Genomic DNA, 24,559 nt, shown 5'->3' on the forward strand with positions numbered 1-24,559 from the left:
AAAGATTTTTATTTCCAATCATTTATAATAAAAAAAATCCCGCAAATTAGTGCTATATTTTCGTCTATTAGCAGCACCCTTGACTTCCATGACACTGTTTACAAATGTCAACAACGGGCACATTGTTGTGATGCGGTGTATGCCGTTAAATTACATGTAATTATAAAACACTTAAAAATATCATTTTTCCTTTTTATTTTTACACTTGTGAAGTACGAGAAATAAATCAGTACCATGCATTTTATATGGAGCTGAGAATTTAAATTTTCTTAATGTCAAGTTTGGACACGAGATTTGTGCACGTTTACTATGCCGAAAAAGCCCCTGGTAAGTAATGTGTTGCTTGTTATATTACTAATCTGTAAACGTATTTCATAAGATTGATATGGGGTAACAGTGTTTACTGAAATTCAGATCCTGTTGCTGTGACGATAAAACAACTTTTAAGAATCACTCACTTTGCTTGAAAAAAAAAATAATGCATTGATGCATGTGAAATAGAGATATTTTATTTAAAGCAATATCAAATGGTCAAATTTCTTAAATGAACCTATTCTAGTATTATATTTATATAGTTAATAATGTAAATATTTTTGCAGAGATACAATTCTGATGACTACGAGTCAGATCCAGATATTCACACTGTCACAACACTTGTAAGTTTATTCATCAGCATCTCTACTATTACGTATACTGTATGAGTACTGTACATAATTTGGCGTATTCAAAATTTAGCGCAATCAATGGATATGGAGTTGTTGGCATACCTGGTAATCATGAATTTGCGCTTCACATGTTTGTGCCGTATATTCTACTAAAAATTATTTCTTAGAGGTATTCATATGAATTAGCGCATCATTGTTAGCACCAAAGCCACTAAAATATAAAGCCTCCTATGTTAAGTACACATACAGTATATTATTAGTTATGTAGACACTTAGAGGGGTAATACGGAAATATGTGGGGTCCTTGAAAAAATGCATATTGGGCGAGGCATAAGCGGGCCATATATGTATTTTTTTCAAGGACCCCACATATTTCCGTATTACCCCTCTAAGTGTCTACATAACAAATTTATCCTGTTGAAGATTTTTTAATATCATTTTTTCTTAGTTAGCAAATCATTGTGTAACAGTTGTTTAAATTGTGACGTCGTTTAATGTTTTTATGACCTCAGTTATTAGGCTCTTTGTGTGTTCAAATGAAAACAATGTATCTGTGCAGTATGGCACGTGGAGTGGGCATATTGATTTAATGTGTGGTGGGTAGGTCACGTGGAGGGGGCACATTAGCAATGTTAGGTGGGTAGACAGCATAACATCATTTAATACAGTATTGCTCTCAGCCAATGAAATTTCAAGATTTTTATCAGAGGCAGGATAAGTTAACTATGTTAACTTACTTAGTCTATGTGAAAGACATTGAACTTAACTGTGGCCCAACCAATATGCAGTGTCATTGGTTTGATGCATAAGTTTTTACACTGACTGGAATGTCCGATTTCTTAGTGTTTTGAGCTTTACTATTTTGGTGTGGAGTCATTTCAAAGTTATGTTTGTTGTATATTTCAAGGTTTCAAGAAACGCAGCCCCTATAAAGACCAAAAAGAAAGAAGGTATTTTGAATGATCTTACAATGTATACTAATCATTTACATTATCATCATCATCAATTCATCATCATAATAATTATCATTATATTTCTCAAATTATAACCGAGAAAAATGCTATTGTTTGCTTTTTCCACCATAGCTTAAAAATAATAATACAAATTCCAATTTTTAAGGTAACAATAAAAAGAAGAAAGAGAAAAACAAGAAAAATAGTAAAGGTAAAGTATTATTCATATACATGGGACTTTGACTGTAATATTTACATGTATTTCATGGAGCAAAAGATTTTCCAGACTTGATATTATAAAACGAAATCAAGCACCATGTATGATATTTTTTTTAGTTACACCACGCAACAGAGCTCACAGTGCTCCTCCTACGAGGAGTGGAAAAACAGGTCATGACCTTTGGATGACAGCTGTCAAACACAGGGAAACACGTAAGATTGAAATATTCAACCAGTCAAATTCTAATAATCCACCATAAAACATAATGAAAGGTGCAGGTAAAGGAAATACTCAGTAAAATAATTTCCTATTTCTATGCATTACAGCGGCTTTAACTTATCGTCACCCTGAGAGTCCCCGGCACAAAACCACTACAGAATATTGGGTTGATACACTGAGAAGAACAGGGACAGGTAAAACTATGTGTTGGACTCAGTGCAGGATAAGAATAAAGCAGATACTGCTGATGAGAACCAGCTAGCTTTTCATATATTGATTAAAAATTAAAAGATGACTAAAGAATGGAATCTTTCAATAATAATTTTACACTATAGACTATACTGGGGGTAATCATTAATTTTACGAATTTATTTTTTTTCTTTAATACTTTTGTTCAATTAATTTCATTAAACCTAGTTTTAGACTGAGAATTCAAGACATTTCTATATTTATTTTATTTCATGGGATGTACATAATTTTGTTATATGAATATATCACCACACAGAAAACACAGGGAGTGTAGGAAAACAAACACCTTCACAGGAAAAGCGACAATGTAACAAGCACTATAAATAAAAATACACTAAAACTAAATTCACTACAAGCACTACTGGTCACAAAACACAGTCACTAGAAGCACAGATAAAATGCACTAAAACTAAACCACAATGGTCACAACACAGTCAGACAAATGGCAGGGCCAAGAAAAATCAAAGAAACACCGCGCGTGTGTTGGTTTAACCTACAGATGTCTTTGATGACAGGGAAGTTGAATTATTTAAATAGCTGGAACAACAAAAAGTTATTGTGATATCAAACATTATTTTTATAAAATTAAATCATAAATTGTATATAAAAGCACAGAGATTTTCTTATGCACCAATATTGATTTTTATAGTAGGAAGCGACAGATAGGCAACTACACACATGCAGCATTTCAGCCAATAAATTACAGGTTTTAAAGATAGTACAATTAAGTCTCATTTGGAGAAGCATCTACATTTATTTGAGGGTTGTCCCACACAATCGTGGGACAAAACACATTCACAAATTAATGGACGCACTGAAACAGCTGAAATTTTCATTAAATGTTTATTCATCATATTTAAGTGTATCATAATGTTTTTGATGATATATATATGCAAAAATAAAGATTTTATTCTACTTGATTTTTATATGCAAAGGGTAGATAGGCAAATACACATGCGCACGGTAAAAATAAACAAGGTTATATTAGAGAATATACAAGTATTATTTCGGAGATAAAAGTTTTAAATACTTGATGTTTTAGCAAAACCTCCAACAGGAATTGTCCTAATTAGAATATACGAGCAGGTGCTAGAACTCAAAAAGGTACACAACATAATCATTTGCTTCCTATTGGATCTGCAAGTGACATTTCAATCATTTTTGTAGTAAAGATTGGTAACCAAGATTTGGAAAAAAACTGAGCGTATTTTGTTTTCTTCCAGCAAATCAAATCACTAAATCAGGAGATTTCAATGCTCAAAGCCAAAGTCCGGCGAACAGAAGAGGATAACATTAAGAAGGTGTGTATTTTGAATCATATTTTGAGATTTATTGTACATCTGGACTTGGTCATTCTTTTGATTTGTGTTAAATAATTCCACAGGAGAAAGAAATAGAAGGTTTCCTAGATCCAACAAAAAATGAAGAGATGCGACGAACCATAGGGGAAAAGAGACCAGAGTCAGGAGCTGTGATTCAAAGCTTAAAACAAAAGATTCTGAAACTAGAAAACCAAATTAGGGATAAAGAAGCAAATTATGCGTAGGTCCTTTAAGAGTATTTAATAATCCATTCAGGGAAAAAAAATTAATAAAATTTGAAACAGATCAGATTTCATAGACATCATTTTCTATTTTCTAAAGATACAGTTTTTCTAATTATTGGTGGATCAAAACCTTAGCATGAACAGTATTTTGAATATTTTGAAAATCTCTTTTCTTTTTCCCCACTAGAAAATTGCATGCAGAGCTAAAGACCACAAAAGTTGAGGAAATGAAAGTGCAGCTAGAAATGTGCTACCAAGAGATTGTCCGATTACAGAATATGAAAGACACAGGGATGATGGGCACATCTCAGTAAGGATTGGTAAAATTTGAAGTAGATAATTGTAACACAATTATGGAAAGTATGTAAATAAGTAATTTTTATTAAAATTTATAATTGGGGTTATCAATTTTTATTTTTTGCATAATTTTGCAACTTTACAAAGATTTTATTGTCACTCCACTTTCCTAATTAATACCTGAATGGTACAGACATTTACATGTCCACGTCTCCCTCATACTTGCCAACCTCCAGTAATAACATAAAATATAAAAAATTTGTTTATTTATGCATATATCTATTTGAAATTTGCTATATATATTCATATTATATGTACAGGTAAATAGAGTAGTGAAAATGGTATATCGCAGTATGAGTTATTTTTCTTAAAACTAAAAAAACACTGATTGTCGAACACGAATTTCGGGACAACCCTCGCTTATGTTTAAGTATATTGTGTTGTATGTTTTCAGCAAAACCTCCAACAGGAACCCCTGCCTATCGGTCTCAGGAGGAATATTACGAGCAGGTGCTAGAACTCAAAAAGGTACACAGCATAATCATTTGCTTCCTAAAACAAACCACTTTGCAAGTGACATTTCAAATATTTTTGATAAAGATTTGATAATATGCTTTGTGTAAATTAAAATCGTAAATTCATAAAACTCAATTTTTTTCACAATAAAGTTAAATTAAACAGTTAAGTTGCAGTGCATAATGCACAGTGATTGATTACATTCATGTGTATCTGCGTATAAATAGATAACCTTGACCACCATTTGCATTGTTAGTTTCGTAAACTAGGCCTATGTGTTCCTTTGTAGATTCGCATTGTACATACTGCAAGAATAATATGGTCAAATTCACAGTTTTGATTTGTGTTAAATAACATTTTGCACTAATTTCATGAAATTATGTTTTTTAAAAAATCGGTTTCTTTTCTACGGAGAAGGTTCTTCAACTAAAAAATGATACATCCCATTTGACCACGAAACATTGCCTGGAAAATGTAAATTCACTGTATATGCAATGAGGCATGTCTTTTAAATTGTTTTACAAAACAAAAGAAAACAACAACAATTAGAAAACCAAATTAGGGTAAAGACTGCATGTTTGGTCCTTACAGGATTGTGTTACGCATGAATAATATATAGGGAAAAAAAAAATTATTGAATAAAATTTGAAAGATAATCAGATTTCATAGATATCATTTTCTAGGTCCTTTCGAGAAGATATTTCACTGTATATACAAAGTATTTGTGTATTGAGAATTCTTTTGTTGAAAAAGGCTTTAATTTACAATGAAAAAAAATTCATACATAATTTGATTAAATTTACATGTTAAAAAAGAGAATTGAAGGTTTCATATTTCAGTATTGACCTGAAGTAGGTGTGCATTTTTTGAAAAGCCTTTTCATTTTCTGCTAAATTTCAGTTTTGAAGTCATTTTTCCTCTCTCTTAAAAAAATTAACTACTGCAATATGTATTAAATGTGAAGTTAGGCCTACACTGTCTTCGATCACTTTATTTTATCTTGAATGAAAGTTTTTTTCCCAAGATTCCTTGATATGTACATACCAGTACACTGTAAAATTGTAAATAATGTTTCTCTTTTTCTTGGTTCAATCAGAGACATATGTTTGGTTCAATTTGTTCCTGCTGGCCCTGATAAATTGTAACACAATTACTTCAAAGAATTTTCAAAACAATACCCAGTTAATTGTTTATATTAAAATTAATCCATAATTGTTAACGTAAATTAATTTGGGTTGTAACTGAAAGTTAAAAGTGCAACCTAATTTATGCAACAAATCCAAAGATTTTATTGTCACGGGTCCACTGACCCGCCGGGTCATAAAAAATAATCGGGTTATGGGTTGAAAAATTGGGTGTACATGTCCATGTCTCCCTCAAAGAAATTAATACAATGTAAGTGAAAGTTTTTTTTATGTTTTGTTCATTTCTCTTTTGTCATACAGGACCCCCACAAAAGAGAATAATGCCAAAGTTCGAGCTTTGAATGAGACTGTTCTTCGAATCAATAAACAGAATGAAGAGTTACAGATGGAAAATAAAGCCCTCAGGGAGGATCTGAATAGGGAAATTGAGGGCAAGGACAAGAAAATTATGGGTAAGGAAATACTTTATTTATTCATTGATTATAGGGGTCCCACATTGAATGTGAACGCTACATGTACATTGTATAAAGCCCGGTACAAGGAAAACTTTATTTTACAGGTGACTATGAAGACATGAACAAAAAGCAGCTATTGTCTGTCATCTATAATCTAGAAAAGGTACCTTAAAAGAAACTTGTTAAGAAAGTACAACTGAAAAATTTTACAGTTCACAGTTTATATAATTTATGGATACACAGTTGATGAACAAATAAATATTTAACAGGAATGCTATCGATAATAACTTCTGCATGAATGTCTGAATTCTGATGTGAGTTATAAAAGAAATATGTTTCCTGTAGAAATTAGAGAAGAGTAAAAAATCAGGAGACACAGATTCCCTTTTGTCTTATGATGGTCGAACAGACAAGAAGCGCAGGCCTAGTTCAGGTAGATTCTATCTCAATTTCTTGTATGTTCATAACTCAGCAAGAATGCACACTTCTTTTAAAAGATCACAAAGATATGGCATTCCTGAACTTTTTGTCAGTTTTCAATAAGTTGGTCTACATGTATGTTATAACCTTTCTGAGTGTTACTGAGCATGAAATAAAACCGTTTTCAAATTAGTTTCCTTGATTAATAAAATGTGCAGTAATTGATCACTCATTCTTCAAAATCAGTGTATTGTATTCTGTCTATTTTTACAGCTGTAGCTAATAAGATAGAACTTGAGGGGACTGTACAGGACCGACTAGATCAGCTAGACAAACGGGAAACAGAGTTATTAGAGGAAGTGGAGAAATACAAAAAACAAGTCAAGAGACTGAAAGATGAAAAAACAGAAAACAGACATAAAATGGAGGAATATGAGTAAATAAAGGAGAAATTTTAATCTCATGTTTCAGCAGTAAATTGAATTTCACAAATAAGATAATATTTTTAAATATGTTACTTGTTTACTTGTAAACAGTAAATTGATGGTTATGATTTTAGGACAGATTGTTTTCAGCCAATTTATTCAGTGCGATTTTGCCTCTGTAGGAAACTGATTAAGGAACTCCAGGCTGAGTTAGATTACCTGAATGACAGACAAGGGAAGGCCACGCCCAGACGAGGAGTCACCCCCCGGGCCATCACCCCCAGGCAGCAATCCCCCAGGTATCAATAATACTGACTCTTTATAAGACTTAACATTTTATTTGTAAAATATTTTTATTCTTCATTGACATTAAAACTGATAATAATATTACACTAATAATAGCATTTTTTTTAGATTCTTTAAATATATAAATGAATATGCCTGGTATTAAGATGATGATTACAGTTTTGTAAATGTAAATTTGTCAACAGCTAGCATCAAAATCTAACATTTTTTGTCAATTTAAGCCATCTATTATTTTCCATATAATAAGATAAATAATGTTTGGTAAAATTGGTGTCTAAAAATAAGGTATATTTAAAATCTTGTTAAAATCTTAAAAATTTGGAAGTAATGCTTGATTATATCCAATTCATAAACATTCCATATTATGCCTGGATAAAATGAAAGGTCTGTAGAAACTGGACATTTTTCAACACATACAGTCTCAGTCTCTCACTTTTACATATGAATGTGTTACAGAAACAGTCGACCTCCCAGTGGAAGGAAATATTCGGTAGACAGCACCTCATCAGAGGGACGGAGGCGGAGAAGAGTAAGTACAGTCTCTGGTACTGAGAATCAGGCACGAAGAAAGGCACATCATGTATCCTGAAAAACAATATAGACGACACTGCTCCTATATCAAAAGTCACTTACTTGAAAAAAATATATACATGTATATACAATATTATTCAAATCAGTTAGCCTACAAAGCATTATTTTTATTTTAAAAATGTTACTGTCAGTAATGAAGACTTGAATAATTGTTTTTATACCCCCCGCAAACGAAGTCTTATTACACAATTGAAAAAGTCTTTCTTATGGATAAATTTGGTAGGTTCTCATTTCACACAAAGATTGCCCATGACGTTAGGGTGTGTCATGACCTTGACCCAAGGTCATTTGGGGAAGTTCAAGGTCACTGGCAGAAAAATTTCATTTAGATTCATGTGTGATACAAGGTCATTTGGGGAAGTTCAAGGTCACTGGAAGAAAAAAAATTCATGTCTGATACATATCTATATTATGGAAAAACTTACTTCTGAAAAACCCAGCAGGGGGTATTTTGTCCCGTTTGGACAGTTCTAGTTTAGCAGTAATTTTAAAGGATATGAATTAATTTCATTTGATAGGAACAAGAAGATGAGGAGAAATTAGAAAGCTTTATGAAGAATCGAGCTGCCAAGAAACTACAGAAAGAATGGAAGACACACAGGAAAGAAAAGAGAGAGCAAGAGGTAAACATCTGTAGTACTGTTATAGATGTAACCAATATCATATCATATCTATATACATGTTATATAACAGTGTCTCTGAAGTATTATTCCATATGGGTCTCTTTTTTTCAAATAACAAGGTACCTGTGTCTCACTTTCCGTGTGTAGATTAGAAAATTAGACTAGCAATGTATATTTATTTGTCAGTAGACTGACGGAACAGTCAAACATGTTTTGTAATGAACATGAACATAGCAAATTCATGGACATAGCAAAGGTTTTTTTGGACTGGGGGATTATTGAATTGTAATTTATGTAGCTAGTTTACAGTGTGATGATAGCAAATTAATTAAGTTCAATTTATTATTTAAAACTTCAGTTTGAAAATCCATTCAAAAGAAAAACATGCATATTGAGGATTTCTTATATATTCATGAGTATATGTTTAAAAACTTATTTTTCAGAAATAACAAATAATGGTTATCCCAATTTAGATTCCCAAATCCCAAAGACTTTTATACTGTATATGTATTAAAAATGTCTCTTGTATTATAAAGACAAAACATCTGCACAGGACTTGAAATTACACATGATTATATTTTTGGGGTATACATGTACTCATTATCTCTCAGCTTTAGCAACTTTTTTATTGTTTTATTCTTACATTCATTTTCACATTTAATTTGCTTGCATGGCAACTTAAAATTTCAATCATTACATTTATTTTATTTTTTCATGTTATTAATTGTCCTTGAAAATGCCAATGCATGATAATTTTATTTATGATAATTAATAAATCTCATCAGGAGTTAAATGAATTAGCCAATAAGCACCGAGAAACGGTAGCGGCTCGTAGAATTCAGCGAGGATGGCGGACACATCATAGAGATATGGAGGACAGAAATGTAGGTCATGTTTTGCTTGGTGTGGATTTCCCCTCCTCCTCTGTATATTAATATCACATGTATCACCTGACAACTTTATTTATCACTTATGACCCTTACTAACATTCACTTAATTTTGTTCATATTTAGTCAATAATTTGTATTCAGAAATGAATTTTAGATTTCATTTAATAATTTTAATTGCTTTCACAGGAAGTAGATAAACTAAATATGTCAGCACTTGTTTAGATTTGCAATTCAAGCAAATTCAAATATCATGTACATGTGCATGCAGAGTATCTTAAGAATTTGTGATGAATAGGATGTGTGTTGATTTAAAAAAGAGAGAGAGAGTGAAACGTGGATGTTGTACTTTATATTTCAGTCATTCAGTAGATAATTGTGATATTTTCATTAGCAAAAAGAGCTAGAAAGTAAAGTAGAACAAATGAAAAGAAAACATGCTGCCAGAATTATTCAGAAACAATGGAAAAATCACAGAACTAATGCAGAGAAAAAGAGAGAGGTGGATCAAGAATTCAATGTAGGTCGGGGGTGTAAATTGATGCTGCTTGGATAATGAAAGCTTTATGGCAATTTACACATTAAAAATGAGCTTTGTGACATCTCATCTGAGGTCTGGCTTTCTGTGATAAACCTGTTGATTGTGTGAGTAAACCATCTTGTGCTAAATTTACTGAATTACGTAAATGTTTTTTTGTATGTCCTAAAGTTTGTGAAGTTTAGAGCTTTCTGTTGGTGTTATGCATTTGATATGCTAAACTGGTATACTATGTCAAGGTCATATTCAGGTTCAACTGTAAGTTGAAATGTGTCCCTGCAGAAGATGGTAGCTAAACACATGCAATGACTTTACTGACTGAAAATGCTGCTAGATAAATTTTGTGTGTGATTAACTGAGCTTTGCTTTAGCCTTTTGTGTTTTTGTTTTTATGCCATAAAAACAAAAAAACAAAAACATTCCTTTGCTTATTTATACAGTGTGTGAATTTTGATGATAGATTGTATGAATTTCAATTCCAAGATATACTTTATTTGTACATTTTGTTTAGAGCATGTTATTTTTTAATTATTTATAAATTGTGATGTAAAATACTGGTGTAGCATAATCTAATATTCAACAGGTCGGAGAGAATACTCGAAATCGGGTATTATCCGTGAAATCGCGTATAATACTCGATATTATGGTATCGCTGAATCCGCGAAATCGGGTATAGGAGGTGTAATCACCTAATAAAACTTAAACAATGGGATGGCGCATGTTGCCGAGTTAACTTTCATCTAGATACACATGTTTTCTAAAGGTATCACTAGCCAAGTAAGAATTTGGGCGTCAAGATTAATGCGCTGAGGACAACAAATACCCGTGGAGCTCAGTACATTTCATGATCTGCACACAAAAAGGCGTTCAATTTGCTTTATATTTTTCACAATGTTGAAAGTATATGCATCTTCCTAATGTTCATTCCCAACACAACAGAATTGTAAAGTATCAGAATTCGGGAATTTATAATAATTCCACATCAACACGACAAACATGAACAATTTGTAAATAAATCAAATTATACGGAGACACATTTCACACACAAGATATGATGCCATGTATAAACAAGGGATTGTCTATCGTATCTAATTATGCTTCATTAATTACTTTCACATTCATCTTGTGCATAAAATCAATTTTATTTATGAATGTATAAATAATGTAATGATAAAAATGTCTAACATTTCGGCTAAAAAACCCTTTTTCTTTTTAGCTCACCTGAGCTGAAAGCTCAAGTGAGCTTTTCTGATCACATTTTGCCCGGTGTCCGCAGCAGATCTGTCCGTCTGTCTGTAAACTTTTCACATTTTCGACTTCTTCTCAAGAACCGCTGGGCCAATTTCAACCAAACTTGCCACAAATATCCTTGGGTGAAGAGATTAAGTTTGTTTAAATGAAGGGCCATGCCCTGATTCAAGGGAGATAATTGGGAATTAATGAAAATTTTGTGGCATATTTTAAAAATCTTCTTCTCAAGAACCACTGTGCCAGGAAAGATGAAACTTATGGGGAAACATCCTCAGGTAGTGTAGATTCAAGTTTGTTCAAATCATTAGGTAGGGCGGGGCCAAAATGGCCGACCTAAGTTTTACATAGAAATATATAGGAAAATTCTATAAAAATCTTCTTTCAAGAATGACAAAGCCATAATTCATCATATTTATATGGAAGCATGCTCAGGTAATGTAGATTCAAATTTGTTCAAATCATGACCCCCGGGGGTAGGGCGGGGCCAAAATGGCCGACCAAAATTTTACATAGAAATATATAGGAAAATTCTTTAAAAATCTTCTTCTCAAGAATGACAAAGCCATAATTCATCATATTTATATGGAAGCATGCTCAGGTAGTTATATTCAATCAAATCATGACCCCCCAATTAAAAGCAAAGTTTTACATAGAAATATATAGGAAAATTCTTTAAACATCTTCTTCTCAAGAATGACAAAGCCATAATTCATCATATTTATATAGAAGCATGCTCAAGTAGTGTAGATTCAAATTTGTTCAAATCATGACCCCCAGGGGTAGGGCGGGGCCAAAATGGCCAACCAAAGTTTTTAAAGATTAATATAGGAAAATTCTTTAAAAATCATTTTCTAAAAAATAGCAAATCCATGATTGGTCATGGGACTACTTTTGGATTTAAACTTTACAATAAAAAGCCATTTTCTACTTTTTCCTACCCTTAGTGCTCAGGTGAGCGATGTGGCCCATGGGCCTCTTGTTTTTTTTGAAAATCTTTTTTTTTTTTTCTTTTTTTTTATCATTCATACATATTTGCAGAATATGTCTTCCAACATTTTAGCAGAGACAGAGACAGTTTCAGGAATATAGCTTGTGAGAGAACATAACTGTTGATCGTTTGATTTCCTTAAGTCATCAATATTTTACCATTTCTTAGCGACTTCAAAGGGGGGGGGGGCTAAAGGTTTCTTGACCACCTCTGACAAAACAACCTAGACTGTGTTGTACATGTGTCCAAGAGACCTCTCTTTGAATGTGAAGGTCGGTTAAACTCGGTTATATATTTTTAATTGTAGGGAAGATTTATTCATCAAATAAAAATCATATACATGTAGATAAACAAAAAGCAACCTGTTATTTTCTAACACAATATGAGACTACAAGTAACTAGAATTCATGTTTATTTTTTTAACACAATTTTTCAATATAGATGAGTATGAGGAAAAGTTATTGCCATGAGTAATAAGTATCATAGATAAAATAACTATAAGAAAACTGTGACATATTGTCTAGAACCAATCAGATAGTGTGTTGTATAAGCATATTATAATGAGGTATAAGATAGCGATATAAAAAAAATATAGAAGGTAAAGAGGTAAAATTTACCCTGTCTATCAATAAAGAAAGGAAGTGGCTACAATTTTTATGAAATTTTAATGTCCGATAGAAATTATATTCCCAAAAAGTAAGACAAGAATTTCCAAGGCAATTAAACACTTCATTATTTCAGTTTGCTCATTAACATGTTCATAAACGTAAAGACTATAAGAAATGTGAAAACTTGACTATGTAATTCATATTTCAATATGACTGTACCTCGATCTATATTGAGATTCAATGTATCATAAGCTCATGAAAAGATGTACACATTTGACTTTTATTTATACCCCCCTCCCAAAAAAAACCTCGAAAATCCTGTTCATATGACTTCTCGCTCTCAATTTTCACACAAATGCATAAAATAAAGGTAAAATAGCATATCTTGTATCAATTAAAATGCAACCAAGAAATTTACGGTGTCCTTGAGTAAAAATTTCCATGCTAAATTGACATAAAAATGATACTCACCTTCAATTATAATTAGCTATTTTCAACCTGTTCTCCCATGGGTATTTATTTAATCTTATTTTATTTTCTTCTTTATAATAATGTTGATATTCTATTATGGCAGAGAAAAAACAATTATGACTCGCTTATACTGTACTCTCTAACAGTTAGGAATAATTTATATTTCACTTGAAAGGGACGCCATACATTTTTCAGTAAAAATACATAACACGGCGTTAGTCGTTTAATTTCTTTAAGGTTTCACATTTTCTGAATAGTGCACAAATTAGAAAATTAAGTATATGTAATACTTTAATGGGAAATAAAGACAAACAAAGTGTAGTTATTTGATTTTAGAAATTATATTGAAAAATAATAACGCCATTGTGTCCTCTTTGTTACCCCAGCAGTGTTTGTCGTGTGATTTTAAACTTATTTGACAACCGTATGAATTAGTTTAATGAAAATAAATCCACAAGATACTGATGTACAAGTAACAGTAACTGGCATAATGCACTGTTGCTTTATTCTTTAGTTTTTATGGAAAGTTGCACGGAATACCCGATTTCGCGGATTCAACGATACCCGATTTCGAGTATTCTCTCCGACCTGTTCAAGCGGTAGTCCAGATCACCATTTGCACTAAATTTTAAATTTATTGATGTTTTTTGAAAATATTTCATCTTTTTTTTCAGGATAAGGTTGAAAATTTCCGACGTAATCATGCAGCTAAGACCATCCAGAACAGATGGACAAATCACAAATATAGAAAGCATGAAGAGGAACTGGATGAGGTATGTGGAAAAATATGTTATTATTGGAAAAAAATATAGCAATTGTAAATCTCCATTGTGGAGAAAGTAGATCTTTAGATTCTAAACTTAAACTGGAAAATGGTAAAGGTCTATTCTCTTGTACTATTTGAACATTCTCTCTCTCTCTCTTTCCTTTGAATGATATGGGGAGTATTCACTATGGAATCTTTGCTTTTACTAAGGTACTGGTACATGTATTTTGGTGTAATTTTTAGGCAGCAGATCTGATTGGGTCAGCACTAAGAGGACACAATACACGTAAATCTCGGATGAGGTTCATAAGAGATTATGATGATTATGACGATGATGACAGCGAAGACTACAGTAACGCTGTGGACCTGATACAGTCCAGTGTCAAAGGTCATTACAACAGGAGATCAAAGCTAAAGACATACAGGTAATCATTTTAAAACAAACAGGTAATGCCTGGAAATGATAGTATTTCAAATACATGTACATGTATACTATTAAAGTTGAACCCTATTTTGTTAATTACTGGTATTACTATGTTGCAATAAAAAAGGTGTTTAACTTAGATTGTTACTGTTTATGATAAATATATATGACATAAAGATATTCCAACTTTAAAATACATGTAATTAAAAGCAATATCGGTAATATTCTTATTAAGTTTTATACTTATATTGTTTACAATTCCTTAATAATTGACAAGATCAAAAGAAACTAAGCTAAGTCTTGAACAGATGATATTAAGTTCTTATTCTTTTTCTAGGGATGATGATGACAGTGCATCAGTGAGGAACATGATGTCCAGTGGTAGGAGATCTAGACCCTCCTCAGGTAAACTGAAATCAGGGGCTCAGATGGTATAAAGATTAGTATATTCTAGACCCACCTGTGTATACTACATTCAGGTGGTATAGAGATCAGCTTATTCTAGACTCTCCTCAGGTAAACTGAAATCAGGGGTTCAGTTGGATAGAGATAAGCTTATTATAGACCCTCCTCAGGTAAACTGAAATGAGGGGCTCAGGTGGATAGAGATAAGCTTATTATAGACCCTCCTCAGGTAAACTGAAATGAGGGGCTCAGGTGGGATAAAGATTAGCTTATTATAGACCCTCCTCAGGTAAACTGAAATCAGGGGCTCAGGTGGATAGAGATAAGCTTATTATAGACCCTCCTCAGGTAAACTGAAATCAGGGGCTCAGGTGGGATAAAGATTAGCTTATTATAGACCCTCCTCAGGTAAACTGAAATCAGGGGCTCAGGTGGATAGAGATAAGCTTATTATAGACCCTCCTCAGGTAAACTGAAATCAGGGGCTCAGGTGGATAGAGATAAGCTTATTATAGACCCTCCTCAGGTAAATTGTAATCAGGGGCTCAGGTGGATAGAGATAAGCTTATTATAGACCCTCCTCAGGTAAACTGAAATTAGGGGCTCAGGTGGTATAGAGATTAGCTTATTCTAGACCCTCCTCAGGTAAACTGAAATCAGGGGTTCAGTTGGCATAAAGATTAGCCTATTCTAAACCTCCTCAGGTATACTGCACTCAGGTGATTGGATAAGATAGATATTAGCTTAGTCTAGACCCTCCCGAGGCATACTACACTTGAGTGCTCAGGTGGGATAGCGATTAGCTTACTCTAAACTTCCCCAGGTACAGCAAAACTTGTTTAGAACAAACACGGATATTGTGAATTTACGGATATAGTGAAGTCATCTTGGATCCCCAGCTACATAAATTTAATGAATTTCTTATATGGTTATAAAGAATTATGGGTATAGCAAAGTAATTTCATATGTCCCTGTGACTTCGTTATAACTGAGTTTTGCTGTATACTGCACTCAGGTGATTGGATAGGATAGATATTAGCTTATTCTAGACCCACCCGAGGTATACTACACTCGAGTGCTCAGGTGGGATAGAGATTAGCTTATTCTAGACCCTCCTTAGGTATACTACACTCAGGTGCTTGGGTTGGATAGAGAATAGCTTATTCTTAACTCTTCTCTGGTATACATATGCTAGAATAGGTTACTGATAATCACATTCTAGCTCCTTCTTTTGACATACTGCTTTGAGGGACAGTATTTGATAGTGATTTATGCATTGTCTCCATTATGACTCAGATTCAATCTTTAAATAAATAGGGTCCTATGCTAGAGAAAACGGTATTCACAAAACAGATAAATATTCTCATTGGCTTCCTCCCACTTGACAAACCCTGAAATTCATGTTTACCTAAAGCTAATAATGCAAAAAGTTTATCACACATTTTTTTCCATTAATACAACGTTGACATTGCTAGTAATCTTAGCTATCAAAAAAAAATCTTTAAGTTACAAGTAGCGCACATAAATACATGTTTTACCATTCCATTTTTCAGCAATGTCTAGTCACTCCAGAACAAGCCATGGGTCCAGGGTAAGTTATTGTGTTAAACTTCATAAAGGATCTTACAGATTGGTTTGAAGAATCAATTGAAATGCAGAGAAATAATTTAAATGCTAGATTACATATATAAACACTCTTACTGTTTTTTGTTTTATCATAAAAAAGGTTTTATTTCATGAACTGTATGAACTTGTATTTAATGAACAAAGAACCTGCAACAGACTTATATAAGTATTTATGATTAAAATATGATTCAAAATATAAGTCTCATCATTCTTCCTTTTTTTCCGAAATTTATAAAGAGCGATATATGGTAAGTGTCTCAATTGGCCCCTTGAAATGAATATCTTAATTTTACCTTATATATAGCTTTAATTTGTACAGCTATATCTGCGACCTTTATTGGTCATTTTTATTTTGATCAAAATGCCGTTATTTTAGAAATATGACCTCATAAAAATCACGTTTTCCCGCCATTTTAACAAATTTTGTATAAAATATATTTCAATCCAGAAAATATGAGCGCAGCCTAGAACAAGCTTTATATTTTTACCAAAGATGTATCTATCCAATACTGATTAATGACATAAAAATTATGTATGTTCTACACTACGCTCTATGTTTCCCATAAGAAAAAAACATTAAGAAAAAGGCAAATTTTCGGCTCTTTTGTTAGATAGCAAAAATAGCATTATTTCTCATGTCATTTACAGCTAGAGAGTGCATATGAATGTGAAAAATATATTAGAAATATTTCTAATATAATCTCTTCTTCAAAATAAATAGCAATTAAACATATCTGAATGTCATTCTAAAATGTTGATTTTTAGGGGGCCAAAACTCATATATACTCCTTTGTTTTAAACTCAAAAAGTTTTACACAATTCCTTTTTCTTTCAGAGAACTTCTGGAGTCCTCGAACGACCAAACAGCAGGCATAGCCAGAGGGCCAATGAATCTTACGATGATGACGATGACATTCAGTTTTAATGACTGTGGATTTTCCACGTGGATGAACTTAGTAGATTCCTTTTAGTCATTCTTATCTCAATGCATATAAATTGGTTGTTAATGATAGTGTTAAAATATTCTAAATGGCTCAAATATATGGAAGTCCCACAATCTGTGATAAATGTAAACTCATATCATGTTATCTAATTCTATAGTTGCAATACTGATCAATAATGTTCAAATTATTGAATGGATTTATATTCTGTATTTTGTATGTGTATATTTGCATTTAAATTTTGTGTTTTATGGATATAGCATAAATAATTAGTTCATGGAGTAGATTTTTTTCAAGCTTTTGTTGAAAAGATTTTTTGAAATGGACATTGTAATAGTGCTAAATATTTGTGTTTAAAAGGATTTATGTATTTTTCCATGTTTATCCAGAGATATTTACTACATAGGATTTTCTATTTATAGATCGTAGATATCAGTTTTCCAGGGTTAAGGGGAATTCCTTGATAGTAAATTTGTGTAAATTAACAACAGTTTTAAAACTTGAGATTTAATTGATGAATATTGACCAATCTTGCATGTGTGTTTTTTTTCTGTTATTTAAAAATCTTTTGTCCTAATGATATTTAAAAAAAACAGGAATGTGCAGATTATGTTTTCCTTTTGTTTTTGCAGAATATACATGTACGTGTATATACGTATGTATGAGTATTATGGATTTAATTAATAACAAAAACAAGGGTCATTTTGATGAAGTTTCTTTGAAAAAATTAATAGCGCAGGAAGATTATTGATATCAGCAGGCTTGGGGTCAATTACTTTGAAATGTAATTAATTACTTTCAAATACATTGATAATTTTGTCAATTACTTGCAATTACAATTACATTGATTTTTTCAAATGTAATTAATTACTATCATTTACTTTGACAAATGTAATTAAATACATTTCAATTACAGTTATAAAAAAAAAATAAAGATTTTTTTTAAATAAGATATAGCGATTATTAAAAAGTGTTTTTGTTCTTGGGTATGATAGGGGTTCACTCTTGTTTCTTGTAAAATTAGACCTTTACATTATAATGAGTGTGACACACTGTATAAACAAATTAAACATTATGAGACTATTAATTATTGTACAAACACAAGCCCATGCTACACCAGTATGGTGTATGGCAAGGTGTTTTTTGTGACTTTCTCAAATCCATATTTTTGAAGGAAATAAATAATATCTATCACAATTCCATTCATTATTTTCTATCTTAAAATGAAAAGGGGATGTAGTTAGTCTAATTGCTGTAAAACAAATTAACTATCTAAACAATCATTATTATTTGCAAGTGGGAATAGGGAAAACTGAGATTTATAAAACATGGGAATAAGTAATATAAACCCATCAGTATAAAACTATGTATCAGTATAAGACAACGTTTTAAATATAAACTTTCATTTTGAAAAAAAGTAATTGAAATGTAATTGAAAAGTAATTGAAAATACATGATCTTTTTCGAAATGTATTTAAATACATTCAATTACTTGTAATTGAAGACTAGCTCAAATACAAATTACTTACAATTACTTTGAAAAATGTAATTAATTACACTCAATTACAATTACTTTATTCAATTACCCCATCCCTGGATATCAGTATGAGAGTACAGGTATTTAATTTCTAAGTATTACTTGCTGAGATGCAATATCAACAACTCTTTTTAGTCTGTTATCAATTTTAAAGTATTGAATTTTCAAGTATTTCTGACTAAGATGCAATTTAAACTTAGAATATGTCTCTCTGTTGTTTATCTTTGATGCATTTTCTCTTGTTAATCTGAAATGCTTTTGGCCAACTTTGTAAATATTGAAGCATGTAACTGTACACATTAAATGTAAAATTTAAATAGAATCATGAGTCTTCAATTTGAATTATCTATTTCAGAGGTCAATATACAAGTGTATCATGTTGTACTTTGATACAGCTTAAATTATTTAATGCTAAGATATTTTTATTCATGCTTAAATTTATACCTGGTAATGGTTTGTTAAAAAATTCCAAGCATTTCCTTGTCCCCATTAGATTTAAAGATGTATTTAAATTTACTGCCTGATTTTTTTCTGTGGATTACATTGTACCACTAAACTATTTCATATACGCATCATTCCATGTTTAGAGTTGTTGATGCTTCGATTGTGTTTTGTGTTGTCTAGCATTGATTGCAGCTTCAAGAGGGATTTATTGACATTTTTGTAACCTCAGTAATGTTTTATATTGAGATCTGTGGAGTAATGTTTGTTACTTGTATTTTGATAATTTATAAATTGTACATAACTATTTGTTTATATAGTGTTATTAATTTATGTTCTTGGTACCTTTTTCTTAACCATATTTAACTGTTAGGAAATAAAATTTTTACAAGTATTTTTCTGTTTTCCTTTATAAACTAGAAATATGTCTAATATAGGACATGAATGCAATTTGTATTTTAATAATGCATATAAATTTGATAGTTAAGCGTATAAAGTTTAATAATAAGTGTACGAAGTCTGATGGAAATACCTTAAATAGTTTCTTTAAAAGTGTGTAAATATACAATAAATAGTTGAATCAAAAGTCATTTAGAAAGTCAAAGGGAAGAAAATGGACAAAGTTTATGAATGTCATCAAATAATGTATGGTGTATAATTTACATTTGTTTCTTAGCCAAATAAAATTGAGAATAGTTATGTCAAAGGAAAGGTTAAGGTCATCAATGTTGATGAAGTTGAATATCAGCATATTATTTTAATAAAATAACTTTTTTTGAAGTCAAGCCCAAGGAAAAAGGTCAAGGTCAAATGTTGACCAGTTGAATAGTTGAAATGAAGTATCCACATTTTAAAGTAACAAGAATAAGCCTGGCTAGTGGAATGAAACCAATTAAGTTATTCAATCACAAAATGTCTTTGTCTCCCTTTAAACTGTGGAAGATGATTTTGTATTAATGGAAATATTGCTTTCATTGATTATGAACAATTAATGAGATAAATTTTACATACTCAAATCATGGCTGGATCGTATTTTACACTTTATTGGGTAGAGGACTTAGTTTTGGGCATAAAGTATGAATGGTATACTTTCAACGTATGTTTATGGTAGTTGGCATGTGAGTGTGTCATCAGAGGAAAACATGTCATGACCCAAATTTATCCCTGACCTTGGAGTCATATTGTATTTTGGGCATCTGTATTTTATTTGTCATTTTAGACACTATGATGTTGAAGTGTTCCCATACAAAAAATGCTACATGTCATCTATATGACCTTTGAATTTACTTCAGTGTACTAACCTCTACCAACACTCAACTTAAAGCATAAAGTATGACTTCAAATAAATAGTTATACCCAGATTCTGAACAACCCAAAGAACAAGCAAATCTTAAAAGAAAATTTTTTATCAACAAAAACTTGATATATGATTTGGCTGTAGCCAAGTACAGTCAGCTTCAGTGAAGTAAAAATGACATTTTTCATTACAAATGCATCATATAAGATTTAAAATTGGTCTTATACAGGTACATGTAAACACATAAATGAGGATCAATCTGTTCAAACAAATTGTCAAAGGTTTGACTTCACACTTCTTCAAGCATGATAAAACACATGCAACAACAGTATAAGTTGTCATGACTTTCAGTGTAAAAATTACAACACAGTTATTCAGAGGTTGATTCATCTTCCTGCTTCTTGGGGGACATCCCCCTCACCACTGTCCAACATGTCAAATGCTTTAAGCACCTTGTGTTGTCTTGTACTCCTGAGCTTTTTGAGGTCATTAGCATACTGTTGTTCTCTCAGCAGCTGTTTCCTCTGTTCTTCGAGGTCCCGCTGATGTGCCTGGTAGACTCGAGTCATGTGTATCAGTTCTTGTAACTCCTTACGTAATTGTCTGTTTTCCTGTTTTATTCTGTTGGTGTGATCCGACAGGCATTGACTAGCTTCCTGTTAATTACATATAATATTAAGTATTTATTAGGAAAAATTATATGCAAAACCTTGGAATATTCATATTCCTGTTAGGTGTCATATATTTAAAAACATAGGTAATCAGAGATTACAGAGCTCACCTCAACGAATGTTGTCTTTAAGTAAGGCAAAGTCACACAATTAACCAACAAAAAGTGTACATCCAAAAATGCAAAATTTATGCAATTCTGATTTTATACTTTGGAATAGACCTATATAAAAACTTCAAACTAGTTCTCCATCATGAAAACGTAATTAAAATCCAGCATCTGAAGCAAGTTTGAGAGTTTTCATCCCTTGATGCATCATTTGTGCAAGTTTGGCTTATATAAGCCTTATAGTTTCTTGGTAATAGACCTGCATCCATAACTTTTACGAGGTGTCCATTATCTGGAAAATGTATGTAAGATTCAGCATCTGAAGCAAGTCCATTAGTGTGCATCCTAAGATGTACCATCCATGCAAGTTTGGTCATTATAGGGCTCATAGTAACTTGGAAATGAAACCTGCACCAAAAACTTTTACCTGTTCACTCAACCGGAAAATGTAGGTAAGATTCAGCATCCGAAGCAAGTCTGGTACTGTACTATGCATCCTAAGATGTACCATCCATGCAAGTTTGGTCATTATAGGGCTCATAGTAACTTGGAAATGAAACCTGCACCCAAAACTTTAACCTGTTCACTCAACCAGAAAATGTAGGTCAGATTCAGCATCCGAAGCAAGTCTGGTAGTATGCATCCTTAGATTTATCATCCATGCAAGTTTGGTCACTATATTGCTCATAGTTACTTGGAAATGAAACCTGCACCAAAAACATAAACCTGTTCACTCATGCGGAAAATGTAGGTAAGATTCAGCATCCGAAGCAAGCCTGGTAGTGTGCATCCTAAAATGTACCATCCATGCAAGTTTGGTCAACATAGGGCTTATAGTTACTCGGAAATGAGTCCTACACCAAAAACTGCACCAAAAATGTTAACCTGCTCCAAAAACATTAACCTGGTTATTCCTTTGCTGAAATTGCAGCATCTGAAACTTTGACTGGTACAATGAAACACACTAGAAACATCTTCCACGCATGTCTAATCAATATAGGACATAGAAGTACTTAAAAAGAAAACTGCTCCAAAAAACTTAACCTTAACCCGGGATGCCGACGAGGACGCCGACGCCGAGGGTATTACATAAGCTCCCCCAACTTCGTTGAGGTGAGCTAAAAAAAATTCTCTAACAATGTACACGTACTTTCAGCTTTATTTACACCTACCTTGTTTGCTAATTTTTCCAGCGCTGTTATCCTGTTTTCGGAGTCTTGTTGGTACTCCCTTTTTTCTGCGAGGAAGGTGGATTTGAGTTGCTGGATGGTCTCTGAATGTTTGGATCTCATGACCATCACTTCTTTTTCCAGCTCCTTTATTTTATCTAGCTGGTCAGTTTGTAGATCCTGATAAAGAGTAATTTATTTCAGTCTAGATACCAATGAATATAATTTCAATTTTTGTCAAAGAAAAACACAACTTTCTAATTTTCACTGTTACAATAGTAAAAGTGGATTTCCAACTTGTGGATAAATGTAAATAATTGTCTTGCAAGTAAAAGAATACCTTGTACTCCTGAAGCTCTGATAACTCTTCTACTGTTTTCTTCAGAATATTTTGCTTTGCAAATAACATGTTTTCAAGTGCTGCAAATAAATGTATATATTTTCAATATATATGTAAAATATGAATACTCTTTTTTTCCAGTACAGACATTAAATTTTAAAAAATTGTCCGAACATGCTGTACTTAAACAGCTCACTACATTAGTATGTTAGATTTGTATATACCGGGGTATACATGAAATCTTAACAAATTCTGCTCAAATGTAATGCATTAATTTTTCTATTCATGATCTATAAACATAAGCATAAGATGACAAGTACTATCCCATATTAAATCATATTACATTTATTTGGAACATGTATGTTTTTTTTTTTCAAATTTCCCATAAATTGGTTATGAATCTACAGATGCTTTAATCTACATCCTTTAGAGATATTCTGCTCATCCCACTCTAGTTCCTGTACTGACCTTGTTTCCTTTGGTTGAATTCCTCCTCCATGTTCTGTTTCTCTAACTCTATGTTGCGGATTTCCTCCTTGTTGTGATCACTCAGTGTAATAATGGTCGTCTTACGTTTTGTGGTCTTCTTCTCCATGTAACTCATGTATTCATGCTGTGGAGAGATATAAATACAAAAAATCATTTTTCTGTCATAAATGAACAACATGTATTAAATTAGAGATGGCAACATCAACAATTTTAATAGTCAATTAATTTAAAATAAAGTCTTGTATAGTACGTTAAATTTGAATTAAAGAGTATAAAGTCAGGTATATAACTAGATGAAACTAACCTACTGAACTAATGATAATGATTATAGGAACACTCTCAACTCATGACAATGATTATAAAAACTCTTTATACATACACTTTCAACTCGGACCCTGCTCCCTTCTTGTTGCAACCATTCATTTTCCTTTCGTCTAATATTGAGTTAAGGAATAACTTACTAACTACAAAGTTTATACATTTGAATAATATTTGTGAAAAACGTTCTGCAAATTTAATCAATGTAATAAAAGTATGAATTCAAATTATGACCAGGGATTCATTTTTTAAAAAAATAAGCGTTAATTCGAGGATACAAGTCTTCAACTCTTTTCTTTGCATTCTGCAACTCAGCAGTCACCTTTTCTAATCTACAAAAAAGAATCCGTATACCTGTAAGACCGTTAAATCAATCCTGGCTTTTGTTAGTTGACCAAGTTGTAGAATAAACAACTAGAGAAAATTCGGGAGGAAGAGTAGCTACTCACTCTTGTTGCAAGAGTACTTCTTTTTCAGAGGGTTCTGGGGTACCAACTTTTGCTGTATCAGTTGCTCCATCTTCTTTATCTCCTTTTCCTCCTTTCTTTCCCTTTTTACCTTTACCCTTTCCCTTTTTCTTTGGAGGCATCTTTTTTGGAGTACTTGTGTTGACTGTGGCAACGGGTTTATTTTGTTAGTTTCGTATTTCACTTAT

At 32.1% G+C, this 24,559-nt stretch overlaps 3 protein-coding genes across 3 annotated transcripts in view; 2 read left to right on the forward strand and 1 right to left on the reverse strand.

Moving 5' to 3' along the window:
- The window catches only part of LOC134276000 (uncharacterized), a 226,467-nt gene extending 215,077 nt beyond the window's left edge, over positions 1 to 11,390 (forward strand). Inside the window, exon 4 of the transcript XR_009993962.1 lies at positions 11,335 to 11,390. The gene's annotated coding sequence lies outside the window, so the exon portion shown is untranslated. The remainder of the gene's footprint in view (positions 1 to 11,334) is intronic.
- LOC134275991 (IQ domain-containing protein E-like) lies at positions 85 to 18,286 on the forward strand. Its single transcript, XM_062758265.1, has 25 exons — positions 85 to 327; positions 600 to 656; positions 1,573 to 1,615; positions 1,785 to 1,829; positions 1,955 to 2,050; positions 2,165 to 2,251; positions 2,563 to 2,613; positions 3,349 to 3,410; positions 3,530 to 3,607; positions 3,691 to 3,848; positions 4,040 to 4,162; positions 6,111 to 6,262; positions 6,370 to 6,428; positions 6,611 to 6,698; positions 6,959 to 7,121; positions 7,293 to 7,409; positions 7,873 to 7,945; positions 8,526 to 8,630; positions 9,416 to 9,514; positions 9,912 to 10,037; positions 14,048 to 14,146; positions 14,383 to 14,564; positions 14,901 to 14,968; positions 16,522 to 16,559; positions 17,430 to 18,286. The coding sequence occupies exons 1-25, from the start codon at positions 310 to 312 to the stop codon at positions 17,517 to 17,519; spliced, it is 2,277 nt and encodes a 758-aa protein (XP_062614249.1). The 5' UTR covers positions 85 to 309; the 3' UTR covers positions 17,520 to 18,286.
- Positions 18,287 to 20,901: 2,615 nt separating this feature from the next.
- Positions 20,902 to 24,546, reverse strand: LOC134275998 (basal body-orientation factor 1-like). The gene is made up of 7 exons (XM_062758272.1): positions 24,354 to 24,546; positions 24,183 to 24,236; positions 23,966 to 24,020; positions 23,566 to 23,710; positions 23,098 to 23,177; positions 22,761 to 22,937; positions 20,902 to 21,466 (listed from the first exon to the last, which is right to left on the reverse strand). Exons 1-7 carry the CDS (start codon positions 24,491 to 24,493, stop codon positions 21,197 to 21,199), a joined length of 921 nt encoding a protein of 306 aa, XP_062614256.1. The 5' UTR covers positions 24,494 to 24,546; the 3' UTR covers positions 20,902 to 21,196.
- Positions 24,547 to 24,559: the final 13 nt, after the last annotated feature.

Source organism: Saccostrea cucullata, unplaced genomic scaffold (assembly GCF_032062105.1).
Source record: "Saccostrea cucullata isolate Sc308-1 unplaced genomic scaffold, CSIRO_AGI_Scuc_v1 ctg937, whole genome shotgun sequence".
In the NCBI taxonomy this organism is placed as follows: domain Eukaryota; kingdom Metazoa; phylum Mollusca; class Bivalvia; order Ostreida; family Ostreidae; genus Saccostrea; species Saccostrea cuccullata.